At 40.4% G+C, this 15,034-nt stretch overlaps 1 protein-coding gene across 14 annotated transcripts in view; it reads left to right on the forward strand.

The window, feature by feature from the left end:
- TTLL5 (tubulin tyrosine ligase like 5) overlaps window positions 1-15,034 on the forward strand; it is a 286,873-nt gene that overhangs the window by 211,975 nt on the left and 59,864 nt on the right. For 13 of the 14 annotated variants that reach the window (XR_007153248.1, XR_007153249.1, XM_047863906.1 and 10 more), the window contains one exon: window positions 5,287-5,504. Coding sequence is in view for 12 of the 14 variants with exons in the window: in XM_047863906.1 (XP_047719862.1) it covers window positions 5,287-5,504 (218 nt within the window). In the remaining 2 variants the exon portion in view is untranslated. Of the gene's footprint in view, window positions 1-5,286; window positions 5,505-15,034 lie in introns of those variants that run through there. The other variant, XM_047863920.1, reaches the window with a different exon arrangement.

Genomic DNA, 15,034 nt, shown 5'->3' on the forward strand with positions numbered 1-15,034 from the left:
TGCTTTTATGGAACCAAAGTAAAAGGGGTACAAAAAGACACTAACCCATTGGGGTTAAGGTTAACATTTCCCAACTTTATCTCCCTTAATTAAAAGAAAAGTGAATGTAGAGAGTTATTTCACTACAAAGAGCTATCTAGCTCCACTCCATCACCAATAAGCCCAAGTAAAGACAAAAAGAAGTGTTTTACTGGATGGAATTTAAAAAAAAAAAAAAAAACCTCCCAGAATTTAATCTCTGAACAGTATTATCTTTCTAGTAAGAGGGCCCAGATCTTGCTTCCCCATAACCTTCCAAGTTGCAGTCTGTGTTCTGTCTATCAGAAATTCCTCCTTCCCACCCACGAGTACCCTTCTGTTGTGGGAGAAGGAGGGCCTTTCCAATCTTTGGCCTGGGGCCAAGCCAACCCTCAAACTGTGGTTTTCTCTGAGTCTCCTTACTGAAGCATGGCTGTTTCCCACACCCAATAAAGAAGCAAAAGTCTTGTATATGTTGACCAGGTCTTGAGTGGAGGCCAGTGCTTACACAGCTCTCACATTCCCAAGACATTGACTGATGACGGTGTGGCCCATTCCCTGGGCTGTTAACCCGCAAGTGCAGAGTGCTAACATTGTATATCCAGACTCACATTTCTTAGAATTTATATGGAGAGAACTTTATCTATTCTTCAATCCATTTATGAATGAATATCAGGACAAAACAATTCACATAATCTATTGTTGATGGAGTTGTAGGACTGGAGCCAATACATGGTATGAGAGGCTGATTTCTGCCAATAGTCTAATGAATTCATTTATATATCCGCTTTTTAACATTGCCTGAGTATTTTCGTGGGTTTCTTTATCAAATTTGATTGCTTTAATCTCATTACACTTAGCCTTGGCTTTGGTGAAATACCTGGGAACTTGTCTACATTACTGACTCTTGGGAAGTTTGGACAGTACAGAATTGTGATTTCATTGTCCATTTGGTATATTAGAGTGTGATGACTAAATAGCTGAGAACCTAGAAGCTGCTTTACTGTATTTGGGAAGAGTGTCTGCTTTTTTGAGATGCAGTACATTTGCATTATATTAAGGCTTAAACAAGCTGGACTTATTGGTAGATTGAGGATTATATCTCAGTTCAGGCGTCCATTTCACTGCATTTAGCAGACCCTCCCTTCTGCCCTATGCCACCATAGCTTAACAAATTAGAATTTTTCTTTTCCCCCATATAATCAGAAATCTAGAGTTAGGCTCTCCTGAACTCTATGGTACTGTCATGAGCCCTTGCTTCTCTTGTCTTTATCCTTTACAATCCTTAGCAAGTGACTTTCACCCAAGGCCTGTCCACCTGATGCTAGCTGGATATCCATGTTCCGGATGGGAGGAAGAAGAGTAAAGGGCAAAAATTGTGTCCTAACCCAGTTTGCCCCCTTTAAAGAGCTTTCCCGGAAGATGCACATGGTTATTTCTAAGTACAGGAGAGATTGGGAAATATAGTTTTTTTAAGTGGACACACATCATTACCCAAACAAAAATTGGGGCAGTATTATTAGGAAGAAAGAAAGAAGTATTAGTATCCAGGCAAGTGACAGTCTCCTAAGCAATAAATCCTCTTAATTTCTTCTATTTTGTTATTTGAGGTAAAAACTGATCTTATCACTAAGGAACGTTGGTGTCTAAGGTCCTGCCACAAAATTTGCATCTAGGAAGATGAATTTATTTTTGTTTGGGATCTACAGAAAGTCTTGCTTACATTTTGTGGCTAAGTATAAGTTGATCACAGATAACACACTAGGCACTATTCAAAGTCCAGACAATGGTCCTATTACAAGATTACATCTCTGTAGAAACACAGACTTGACTATTTTTTTGCATAGGAATTTGGTTGTTACTAAAAAAAATAAAAATGAGTCGTAGTTACGAGTTTTCTTACTTTCATTCATGGGGTAGATATTTATTAAGCGCCTGTTATGCACAAGGCATTCTACTAGGCACTGTGCATGAAACAAAAATTAATCAGATGTCATTCAGCCATCTGCAGTGTGCAATGTCCAGAAGGAGAGAAAAGTACACATATCAGTGGCTGTAACACAAGGTAGAATGAGCTAAATGTGATAAGACACACACAAATAAATTGTTACAAGCATTCAGAAGAGGAAAAGATTATTCCTGCCAGAGAAAATTGAGTAAATATGATCTGGGGAACCTAAACATATGTTTTCATTTTAAGCGTTTGCTTTCACAGCTAGTGAGCATCATCGTAAGACTAGAAAAGTATGTTGAAAAATGCCCAACCAGCTGCCATTCACAGACCCTACAGAGGCAGACCTGCATGCCATCCCATCCTTCGGATCCTCAGCAAACGGAGGTGGGAGTTTGGGAAGGAATGGAGCATTTGCCGAAGGTCTACAATGCGCCTGGTATTTGGTCTACTTCAGGAATCCTTGATTGAATGCCTGGGTGATATTGACATGTGGGGGTCTTCATTTAACCCCCAATAATCCAACAAAGTAATTGTAATTGCCTGTGAGGAAGCTGAAGGTCAGAGAAGTTCACTACCTTGAAAAGGTCACCGTTTATAAGTGCCAGAGCCTACATTTGAGCCCAGGCACATTTGGCTGCAAAGTCATGCTGTTCTTCACTTACCTGAGTCTCTGCCTTTCACTGATGACCAACTCTGGATTTGTAGGCATAATAAGTGTTGAACAGTGAACTCCTTCAGCCCCGTCTAATGCTGAGTCCTGTACCCACCTGGTTAAAACTGGGGCGCCATTTGGATACTTTGACTAGTACCCAGAGTTAACTTTGTTACCTGCTTAAGTCTTAGGAGAACTTGACTTTTTTTTTTTTTTTTACCCTTGAATGATTAATTTTTGTAATAAATAACTACGTATGGATGGTACAAAATTCAAAAGGTTATAAATGATATGTAGTGAACAATTAGTTTCCCTCTTTCCTGGACCCCTAGCTAACCGGTTCTTCTCCATGGAGGTTCCTAGTTTTTTGTGTACGCTTTCAGAATTGTTCTATGCACATATCAACCTTCTGTGTATGTGTGTGTGTTTCTGTGTGTTTTGTGTGTCTGTGTGTAGGGTTGTGTATATTCTTTTTCCTTTTTTACACAAATAGGAGCTTATTACACTCACACCGTTCTGACCTTGCTCTTTTCATTCATTTTTTGTTTGTATTTAGAAGTCCCAGCAAGACTTTTTAACAAAAGAAAAAAACCTTCGTGATCTTGAAAATATGGTTAAGTTGTCACCACAGCAACATGTATTGAATGGATGTTTTCTTTCTGATGGCATTTCCTTTACAACACGAAAAATCGCGCTCAGTAAGGAATATTTTCATTTCCAAGAGCCCTTTGCTAACAGTGGCTCTTCTTTCTCAGCTACTCATCCAGTGAATTTGTTTATGGATGGCTGCTATAGAGCTCTTCAGCCCTGCTTGGATTTCTAGTCTCCTCCCCATTCTGAAAGGGGCAACTTTCACTCTTCAATCTAAGCTCGTGTGTAGGGATGTAATAGTGAAAATAAACTGACAGTAACCCTCTCCTGCCTCCTTCCTTCCTTTTAGTTGAGTCTCTCCCACAGATATTGAGACCCTCAGATATGGAAATGGTGTTTGAAAGGAATAGATTTGTTTTTGAGTCTGTCTTGCTGTACCCCATGGTTACTTGTCCTCAGAAGGCTTGCTGGAGCAGAATCAGGGCTCCTGGGCCCTCTTGGACCATCTGAAGACCTTCCCACATGTATACACCCCCCAATGCCTCCCTCCTGGCTTGGCCCATGGGCTTGGGTCTTCCTTTGTTCCCCTTCTTCCGGTCAGAGTTGGAGGTGAGGGAAGAGCTCTTCGGGTTCCCCTTTGCGTGGTTTGTAGAGATGAAGAACATCTCAGTCCGAATGGTCCATTTGAAAATGCTGTAACCCTCTACTTCTGAAATTGCTTTGTTCTTTGTTAAGCCTGTCAAACACATTTACTCTGCACAAGAGTCTCTGATCCCTCTCAGACCTGCCTAGCCCAGGACCTTTGGACCTGAAATGGGACATTCCAAGGCATGAGTGTAGAAGGATTGGTTAACATTTTGCTAAAGCTACCCAATTTATATTTTTTATATCTTAAAGCATGAAAGCCATAAAAGACAAAAATAATATTAATAAAGTCTATCTCTAAGGTGAATGCTTCCTAAGAGCATCTGATCTTACCCTCTTGGCCTGGCCAGAAGGAAATGACATTTCTCCATGTCTCTTTGAATGCAGTGTCTTCAGATGGAAATCAATTGCCAGAAATCTTTTTAATAAAAAAACCTTCTGTATTTTGCCAATTGTATATTTCCTCTTAATATTATTTCACATTTAAAGCTTTTGTAACGCATGCGTATTGAAAGCAGTGTTAATAGTATGGAATGATCAATAGCAAGATTTGTGGCCTCCCCCAAAGAAAACACCAATTGCTAATGAGGTAAATAAGTTATAAGAATTTTTTAAGCATCGACTTGAGAAAGTATACCTTTACATCCTAACTACAGACATATGTTGGTGTTTGTGACATTTAGATGGTGATTTTTAGGTCTTTATTGATTTGTAGGCTTACCCTCTAAGCAAATACACCTTTGTATTGATCCTATATTCATACAGTAACTAGCATTCAGGTAGTGATTTTACTTCGAAAGCATTTTAAATGTAAAGTCTTATGTTAATCTTTAAGTCAATGAGGTGTTAAAGAATTCTGCAAAGAGTCCTCAAGGCCACACATGGTCTGGCTGTTCTGTTCCAGCCTCCTCTCTCCACCTCTCTGCTCAACGTGCCCTTGCCACACTGGCTTCTACCCCACTCCTCATATGTGCACACCTTCTAGAAGAGTTCTGAGTTCTCTGAGTGGGCTGGAATTGAGTCAAGCTTCAAGCCACTTTTGTTCCTGTGCTTTATTTCCAGTACTTGACACCCAGTAGGAGACATTCATTAAATATCTGTTGAACTTAACAGTGAAGGAAACGAAGACAGAGAGACCAGACGCTTTTCTAATTTCCACAGATGGATAATACATAGTACCCATATACCCTGATTCCCAGCACAGTGTACTTTCAACAAGACTGTCTCAACTCTCTCCTTCCAGACCTCTCCGTTCTCTGAATCTGGACCTACACTGGCAGTATTAGAGAAATTTTTCCTAAAAAATTACTTCAACAATTTCCCTTTTCCTTTTGTCCCACTTCAGGATTACAACCCAGTTACTCATTTATAGCAAATGGCTTATGAAGGACATCTCCAACGACATTTCTTTTTCTCTTCCTTGTAGGCCATCTTTGGCAGCCAGACCCTACCTAACTCCAATTTATGGACAATAAATAATGGTGCAGCTTGCAGAATTTCAAGTGCCACAGCTAGTGGCCAGAAGCCAGCCGCTCTACCGCAAAAAGTGGTGCCAGCTCCAAGTTCTTCCTCCTCGCTGGTCCCTAAGCCCCCAGCCAATCACAAACAAGTCCTCAGGAAGATGACATCCCAGAAGGCCTCCAAGTAAGTTTTCCTTAATCTCCTGTTCAGTTTCTTCTGAGTCGTATCCATTCTGTGCTAAGAATACTCTTCGTTTACGAGGCCTTCAAAATAGTCGGTACTGTACAGAAGACAAGAACACCTGATGGGGACTGAAAGTTAACTCTGGTTCTCAGCCTGGGCTGAGAGTCAGCTGGGGAACTAGTGGACCATGCTGAAGTTTGGGCTGTGTACCCTGTGGGAGGGGCAGGTGCTGCTCTTAGGTTCTCTGGGGATTGTGATGAGCGCTGATGGCGGGGTTCAAGGTCACTGCCAGTGACTAAGTCTTCCAGCCTCTGGCAGGAGCTACCATCAGACAGTGCACTGGGTAACAGTGCTGAACCGTGGGTTTGGAGAAAGGAAATGCAAACTTTTTCCTGGTGTGTTTTTTTCCTGGTCTTTCTAAAGAGTCAGATTTTTTTCAATTTCATCTAAAATTCTGTATGCCTTCCCCCTCTCTTCCCCGCGCCCCCCCCCCCCCCATACGCCTGTACTCGTTGTTCACTCTTAAGGATTTGAATGGGAAGACACTGGATTGGGATTTCATTGAGGGGGTTAGGAAGGGGCAGTTTGTGGTTGAAGGCCAAGAGCACAGTGAGAAGGAAGCTGTATGGCTCTTCAGCCTGGAAAAAGTAGAAGTGAGCCCTCAAGGGTGTAGCTCCGGAGCCAGACTGCCTGTACTCACACCCTCACGCACTAACTGTTTACTAACTGAAGACCTTTGGTCGGTTGCAAGTTACTTAATCAGTTAGCCTCAGTCTCCTCATTTGTGATGCGGAGATAATAAAGAGGATCTGCTTCACAGAATGTTGATAAATACTAGCAGAGTTAATACATGTAATGCTTTGCATGTAGAACATCTAGAACAAGACCTAGCACACAGAGGAACTCAGTGAGCCTTAATTACCATCATAAACATTCTAGAATCATGCTCTCTTCCTCGGGTTCAGGAAGCCCTCAGGTAGGAGAATCAGCGAGCCGGATGTGCATGTTGAATTTGCCCGTAGGCACCTTGTTTGTGGATCCTCTGAGTATTGCCAGTACCCTGAGCTGGCCCGTGGTGGCCCATTGGGGCCGGCTCGTCTGCTGGTAGGGAGGGGGCCTTGTCAGCAGGCAGCAGGACCATTTGCCGCCCTGAACTCAGTGCTGGCAGGAGAACTCTTCAGCCTTTTGAGATGAAATTGCGGCTCTATGGACAAACTTTGCTGCATTTTTGTGGTTTCTTCTCTCTGACAGGCAGGAGTGTGGGAAAACCGGAAACAGCTCAGCACCAAAAATGCACAGAAGGGGGGAAAAAAGCAAGATTTCTTCAGAATTTAAGAAATATAATCCAAGTATCAAAAGGCATGCTGTAAGGCGTTGTTCCAGGAAATAGTTTCCAATTTGCCTTTAAAATTCTAGCACAAGTCTCTGAAGCTAAGTAAGTTAGTACTAATGGAGACCTTGACGTTCCTTCACTTACGTGTATAATGTACAGTGTCGTGGGGAGCCCCACTGTCTTTAATAGTCTTCTGACTTTTAGGAAAAGGAATGGCATTGTTCTTATTTGACCTGACCCAATGAAAAGTTCCCTCTAAGAAGTATTCAGATAAAGGTTTTTTTTTCCTTTAACTAACCTTTTTATTTTATAATAATTTTAGATTTACAGAAAAATTGTAAAGACAGAACACATAAAGATAGAAACACCCCATTTTCCCCATTGTTAACATCATTTATCGCCATGGTGCATTTGAAGAAGGTACCATCCTGAGAAACTGTCATTGATACGTTATTAAGAACTAAACTCCATACTTTATTTGGATTGATGAAGTTATTATTACTATTTTTTAACATTTATTCATTTTTGAGAGTCAGAGAGATACCTAGCGCGAGCAGTAGAGGAGCAGAGAGAGAGAGAAGGGGGCACAGAATCCAAAGCAGGCTCCAGGCTCTGAGATGTCAGCACAGAGCCCGACGTGAGGCTCAACCCATGAACTCTGAGATCATGACCTGAGCCAAAGTCGGATGCTTAACCGACTGAGCCACCCAGGTGCCCCTTGATGAAGTTATTTTTAATCTGGAGAAACCTTTCACAGATCCTTGAGTATCAGTCGATATATTCTTATGTTCTAAAGTAATTCATGTTCCTAGCCAGCCTAGCAAGTTACTTAACGTCTATGTGACTTTGTTTCCTATTTAAAATGGGAGTAATAATAGTACTTGCCTCATGGGGTTATCAAGAGGAACAAATGAATTAATGTCAAGCACAAATATCATGCCTGGTATATAATGTATGCTAAATAAGTGTTAGGTGTTATACTGTTACCATTTAGGTTAATACTGGGATGTCATTTCAGGAAATTTTCATATAACTTTTTACTTTCGTCTTGCAAGATATGTTGCTTCATTTGCTAGGAGCTCATTTTGGCCTTTATTCTGGCTCCGTTCAGATTAATCAGGAACCATCAGTTATGAGTGGTGATACTGAGTCACACTCGGGAATGCCATAGTTGCCCCAAGAGACACAACTAATGAGAAGTTGTAATGAGCTTTTGACTGCGCCAAGCCCTGTGTTTTGGGGTTGAACTTCAAACTTCTCCTAGCACAGAAGTTGGCATTGGACAAATATAGAAGCAATTTCCAAGAGCATCAAAGTTTCCACATCCTAGAGGGTTGAGTTTAGAGAACAATAGAACATAAAAGATGGAATGTCGTTTGGAGTTGGTGCAAAGGGAGTTGAGAATCAGAACAGTGGGGTCCTATTTCTTTATGATAATATTCAAGTCACTTTCCCTCTAAAGGTTTCAGTTTCCCATCTGTAAAACAAAACCACTGTCCCCACTGAATAATTAACCAAAATAACTGGTTTTCTGTCTATTCCATTGAAAGCTTTTTATGAGCACATTTCTTTTTTAATCTTGTTGCTTTACAGCCATTTCCTCATCCCCTCTTGGCCCACAAGTTCTTTGTTATAGTCCTCAAATTCATATATTTATATTTCCTTTAGCTAAATCTCATTTGTCAATTCTGTGGAGAGGAAGATTTAGATTTTTTTTTTTTTTACCCTTTCCATAGTGCCAATAGCCTTTCTTGATTTTCCTCTCTAGTGTTTGCAACACTTCATAATTTAGTACCCACTTCAGATCCTCCTTTTAAAACTATTTGTGGTATTTCTTCCAAACAGTCAGCTGAACTAAGAGGAATGACAGCCTAGGAACAACTACGTGCATATGAACTGTGTCTTCCTTGTAAATGACCTTTTCCTCAGAGCCAGACTCATACTCTCCAGGAACATGGAGAAAGAAACCTAAGGAGATTAAAATTTGCCAGGGTCATGGGCAAAACTCACAGACTAGAGATAACTTCGGAAGGGCAGAGTCAAAGCTGTTGTACCTGGGGCTTCTCTGAAGAAAAAAACTACGAAAGAAACACCAGGCTTAACTAAAGTGCTTTTCTTTCAGTAGCTGAGATTACCTTTCCTTGCCTAGGTTTTAGGATATTCTACAGCAGGGTGACCTCAGTGGCAATTGAAGGTAACTGCTTGTTCTGTGTCAGCACCCAGGACAGTGGTGTTTGTTAATGGCTACTGGGCATTAGGAAGGGAGGAGAGAGGCCAGGAGCCCAGCAGTGTGGACAGACCAGTACCAGTTCGTGTGATCTGAGCATGTGTGATATTAGCAATACGATGAAAGATGCTCAGAGATTAACGTCAGACACATATAAAAATAAGGGTCAGGTTTAAAAAATATGCTATATCTTTTTTTTTATTATTGAATATTTACTTTAAATATTTATTGTAGTCATTGGGTTTTTTTGGTTCTGTTTTTGTTTTTTGTAATTTACTTCCAAGTTAGTTAACATATAGTGCAATAATGATTTCAGGAGTAAAATCCAGCGATTCATCCCCTACATATAACACCTAGTGCTCATCCCAGTAAGTGTCCTTCCTAATGCCCCTTGCCCATTTAGCCCGTCCCCCCACCCACAACTCCTCCAGCGACCCTCAGTTTGTCCTCTGTACTTAAGAGTCTCTTATGTTTTTCTCCCTCCCTATTTTTTATATGATTTTTGCTTCCCTTCCTTTATGCTCATCTGTTTTGTATCTTAAATTCCACATATGAGTGAAGTCTTATGATATTTGTCTTTCTCTGACTAACTTACTTCACTTAGTGTAATACACTCTAGTTCCATCCATGTTGTTGCAAATGGCAAGATTTCATTCTTTTTGATTGCCGAGCAATATTCCATTGTATGTATGTATGTATGTATGTATATATACATATGGATAAAGTATGTATGTATGTATATATACAATGGATAAAGAATATGTGTATATATATATATATATACACATATTCTTTATCCATTCGTCTGTCAATGGACATTGGACTCTTTCCATACTTTGGCTATCATTGATAGCATTGGTGTAAATATTGGGATGCATGTGCCCCTTCAAAACACCACACCTACATCCTTTGGATAAATACCTAGCAGTGCAATTGCTGGGTAATAGGGTAGTTCTATCTTCAATTTTGGGGGGAACCTCCATACTGTTTTCTAGACTGGCTGCTCCAGTTTGCATTCCCACCAGCAGTGCAAAAGGGTTCCTCTTTGTCCGCATCCTCGCCAACATCTGTTGTTGCCTGAGTTGTTAATTTTAGCCATTCTGACAGGTGTGAGATGGTATATCATTGTGGTTTTGATTTGTATTTCCCTGATGATGGGTGATGTTGAGCATGTTTTCATGTATCTGTTAGCCATCTGGATGTCTTCTTTAGAAAAGTGTCTATTCATGTCTTTTGCCCATTTCTTCACTGGATTATTTGCTGTATCTTTTTAACATATGAGTCATTAACATGAGGCAAAGTGATGAGCAGTTATAATGGTCCAAAAATAGGTTCTTGATGTGAGGATACAAGATGTCGTGTCTTCTATCAGCCTTTTAGCCTTTTTACTTATGCATAGTTTCAAGAAATATGATTGAATCTGTGGCGTTCCCATCCTTAAATACAGGATTTTCTAAATTATGCATTTCCAAAATATATAATGATAGGCTTTTAGTGCTGAAAGATATAAGATTGCAGGCATAGTGCAAGGCTATGAGTGTAGCAAGGCACACAGCTAGTCAGTGGCAGAGCTAAAGCCGAATCTGTGTCACCTACTGTGCGCCAACCACAGACTCTTCCCAGTAGACCACCGATTTGAAAGCCCCCCACCAACCCATTCACATCCATTCTGTACAGCAAATGACAGGTTAATCGTCCTAAAAAATTGCCTTTGGGAGAATGCAAAGTAAGCACTTAGGAGCTCACTCCCCTCCCTTTCCACACCAATTTTACCACTTAAGTGACCACTGAAATACTCAAAAGGAGGAAGAATTATTACCACTCTCATACTAAAGTGTGGAGAGAATTTGTGCTAAATGTAGCATGAAAAGGATTGAATTGAAGAACACTACTAGAGGCTTTTATATACTCTCTTCCTTATGAGAGTGAAGTCTAGGAAATGGGTGAGAGGCTTGGAACCCACTCATAACACCCTTCACTCTAAGGGGCAGGGCCTGGAAGTGGGAGAAGGGAGGGCTAGTCAAGGAGCCTGCCACTTAGACTCTTTCCTCCATAAGCCCTCAGCATGTGGACCTCAATAGTGGCATTAGGAGATCTTAGGGTTTGCTTTTGGCATGGATGATGACATCAGTCAAAGAACTGGGTCCTTGTAACCACACCTAACCAGAAGTTGCCACTGGTGTGTGTGTGGTCCAGTGGGGAGGAGAAGTACATGAGAGTCATGGAATGATGGGCCTTCCCTTGGTGATTCATACTTGGGTAATTTAAATTAGAATCTTACTTCTCATCCCTGCCACTGGGATATTAAAATGGTTGTTAAAATGGGACTCTAACTGCTGGATATTTCCCTCCTCTCAATTTTCTTTATTATCTGCATAGGAAAATCCCTTTTTAAAAGATTTGGGTAGGATCTTATGGATTTTGTAGAATCCGTATCAGTTCTTCCATGATCATGAGCCTTTAATGGCAAAGTTAGACTTTCCTCTCGGAGGGTGAGCAAATATTTAAAAATCTTGGGGCCTATAGCTTAAAAGAAAGCTCCATGGAGAAGATTTAGGGGAGCTGTCAACCCCTGAAATCCATTAAAGCAAGCAAGAAAACAACATTTTAGAAAATCCCTAATGTGTATTCTTGACAAAAGTTAAGCATAGAGTGCATTGATGTGTAGAGCTTCAAAAAGCTATCTCATGTAGAGAGCAAGCAGTCTGTGGTCAGGGAGGATATGAGAAATACCTAAGTGAAAAATTGGGTTAACCACAGTGAATTGGGCACTGTAGAAAACTTAATTAGTAAAATAGAGGACAGATTTCAAAAATTCTTTCAAAATTCTGAGGAAAAGTGTACAAAGGTAAAAATATTGAGATAAAAGGTAGATTCCACCTAAAATAACAAATTCCAGAAAGAGAAGTAATAGTCATTATTATAGGCAAATAGACCCAACATAAGGGCATGAGGATTTTGAACAACATAATTGTGAGATTAAATTAATAGGTACACAGTTTTGTGCCCTGCAGAGCTCCCATGGAATATTCTTCAAAACTAGAACAGGGGTACCTAGGTGGCTCAGTTGGTTGGGTGTGTGGCTTCTGCTCACCTCATGATCTTGCAGTTCCTAAATTCGAGCCCCACATCGGGCTCTGTGCTGACAGCTCAGAGCCTGGAGCCTGCTTCGGATTCTGTCACCCCTTGCCCCCATCTGCCCTTTCCCGGCTCGCACTCTGTCTCTCCCTTTCAAAAATAAGTAAACATTAAACAATATATTTAAAAAACTGGAACATTTCAACTGAATCCTCAAAGAATAGAAGCATACAGACCTCATTCTCAGACTACTTTGCAATAAAATGAGATATTAGAATAAAAGTCTATACAAAATGCCCAAATAATTTTGGAGTTTTTATTTTTTATTTTTTAATGTTTATTTATTGTGAGAGAGAGAGAATGAGAGAATCCCAAGCAGGCTCCATGCTCAGCTCAGAGCCTGGTATGGTGCTCAAACCCACAAACCTTGATGTCATGACCTGAGCCGAGATCAAGAGTTGGATGCTTAACTGACTGAGCCACCTAGGCATCCCTAAAGCTGAAATATTTTTTAAAATAATGAAAAGAAGCATATATATCAAAACTTAAAGTTGAAATGTAACCAAAGATGTACTCAAAGGTAAATTCGTAATCTTAGTTATTTTCATTGTTATAATGTAGGAAGATTGAAAAGAAATTAACGAAGACACAAATGGCAGATTGGCTTCAACTGATATACTAGCTTTGGCTGATTACCGAGAGTGTTTTGTTGACAAGAGTTATGAGCACTTCTCTGAGCCTGGCAAGAAAGAGTGCTCTGATAGATTAGTAATGTCTGCCGCAGGTAGGGAGGATGAGTAGTTAATGTGCACACCACATATTTGTCATACCTGAACTAAGCTTCCATCTTTTAGGGTCAATAAAACAAAGCTAATAAAAAAAAATCAAAGGAAATCAAGAAGAAAACCAATATAAAGTCAAAAGCAGCAAAAAAGTTATATTCAAAACCTTATTTAGTTTGGGGTAAAATAACCCCTTATTTAGTTTGGGATAAAATAAACATAGCTCTGCCAGACAAAGAAGAGAATCAAAAATAAGAAAAATGTTTTAAAAGTAGATATAGGGGAGACTGAAAATTATGAGAACCCTGCATAATTATGTGCTACTAAATTTTAAAACTGAATGAAAGGTAATATTTTCAAAAATATGAACTATCGAGATTGGTTCTTGACTAAAAAGAACACCCAAGTAGAACAGGGTAGCAATCTTAAACTATCCAAATTGGTTCTTAAAGAAATGGGGTACATGAGTAGGCCTAGGAAACAATTTTAAGATATCATCTCTAAAATAGTTCTTTGAACCTTTTTTCCAAAATCTTTGGAGGCTTCCAGGTGGCTACATGTAAAGTTGAGAGTCCTTAGTCTGACAGGACAGCCTTCTGCAAAATGTTCTCTATCCTGTCTGCAGCCTTTTCTATACAGTCTTACAGTGTGCTCCACACACGTGCTTCCATATAGTGTTCCTACATGCTCATGTTATCCCCTCTTCCTCATGCCCTTTGCCCTCTTGAATCTAAGTCCTGTGTTTTATTCGAGATGAGGTTTTAATTTATCACCTTGATGCAGCTTTGCCAAGAGCTTCAGCTAACTCTACCATCTACTTCCTTGTCTAATTTTCCTTTTTATATGTGTTCTTCTCATAAGCCTCTAGGGACAGATATCTTGTCTTTACCCTTTTATCACATATGTACTGAATGTCCATTATGCCGGGCATTGCTCTAAGTATTGGTAATAACACCAGTGGACAGAACAGACACAAGCCCGGTTTTCATGAAGTTTATCTTTAAGAGCGGAGAGAGAAATGTATTCCCTGGCCCCTGATCTAGCTTATATTCATGACAAGGTCACAGGAGATGGTGGTAGAGGAGACAGTGGTAAAGACAGAGATGTGCTAGAGACGGTGGTTGGGGTGGTGGTGGTGACATGGTTTGCATATCAAGGTGTATGTGTCAGGGATGACCAAATAGCAATTATCCCATCATTACTTATTTATACTGCATAGAGTAGAGTAGAGCAGTAAAGCCCAATTGCTAACAGCCCAGGATTTCATATTAGATTTGAATCCATCTAATCCATCCGCCTTCATTTAATTGACTGTTATTTGGAGCTATCTCTAAGTCTCTGTTTCATTATCTGTACAATATTACCTACGTTGAGGAATTGTTCTTAGGATTAAATGAGATCAGGTATTTTCCCGACATATATCAAGTGTCCAGTGTGTGTGCGCTGGTGCAGTTATAATTTCTGCTGCCACCACTGTGCCCTATTAAAAGAAATTGCATTCTTGTTGTTAGTAAGCTGATACTCGTAAGTATGATTTGGCTCTATCTGGCAAGGCTATGGAAATTCAAATACATTCTGAGATCCTGAATGCTAATAATGCTAATGACTATTGAAGGCAAGGGCTTAGCTTCAAATAAAACAAAAGATTAGATTTGGACACACTGACTCCCAGTAAAGTTGTCTCCATAAGTTCACACTCAATACTCTCCTTCTGCTTCAAATACACTGCAGTGATAAAAACCACCAAAAGGACCTAGCTGACCTTCAGAACGAGGGAAGCCTCTCCTTGGCTCCCAAATGTGCAGAAATAACTGAGGATCAGTGAATGAGGCTGAAACACCAAACTTTCTGAATTCTGCTTTGGGAGCAGGCAGTGACAGCCCAGAGTTCAGCCCCTGTGGCATGTTGGGGCCTAAAAGTACCCTCCCTACCCAAGAGGAAAGACGAAGAAGCCAGTAATTTTTCAGCTGGGGACGATGTGGCCCCAGAAGACATCTGGCAATGCCTGGAGTAATTTTTGATTACCGTAGCTGGGCAGGGGCAAGGGGTTTCAATTGGCATCTAATGAATCGAGTGTAGGGATGCTGGTAAACGTCCTGAAAAGCACCTG

This window comes from Prionailurus viverrinus, chromosome B3, assembly GCF_022837055.1.
Source record: "Prionailurus viverrinus isolate Anna chromosome B3, UM_Priviv_1.0, whole genome shotgun sequence".
In the NCBI taxonomy this organism is placed as follows: domain Eukaryota; kingdom Metazoa; phylum Chordata; class Mammalia; order Carnivora; family Felidae; genus Prionailurus; species Prionailurus viverrinus.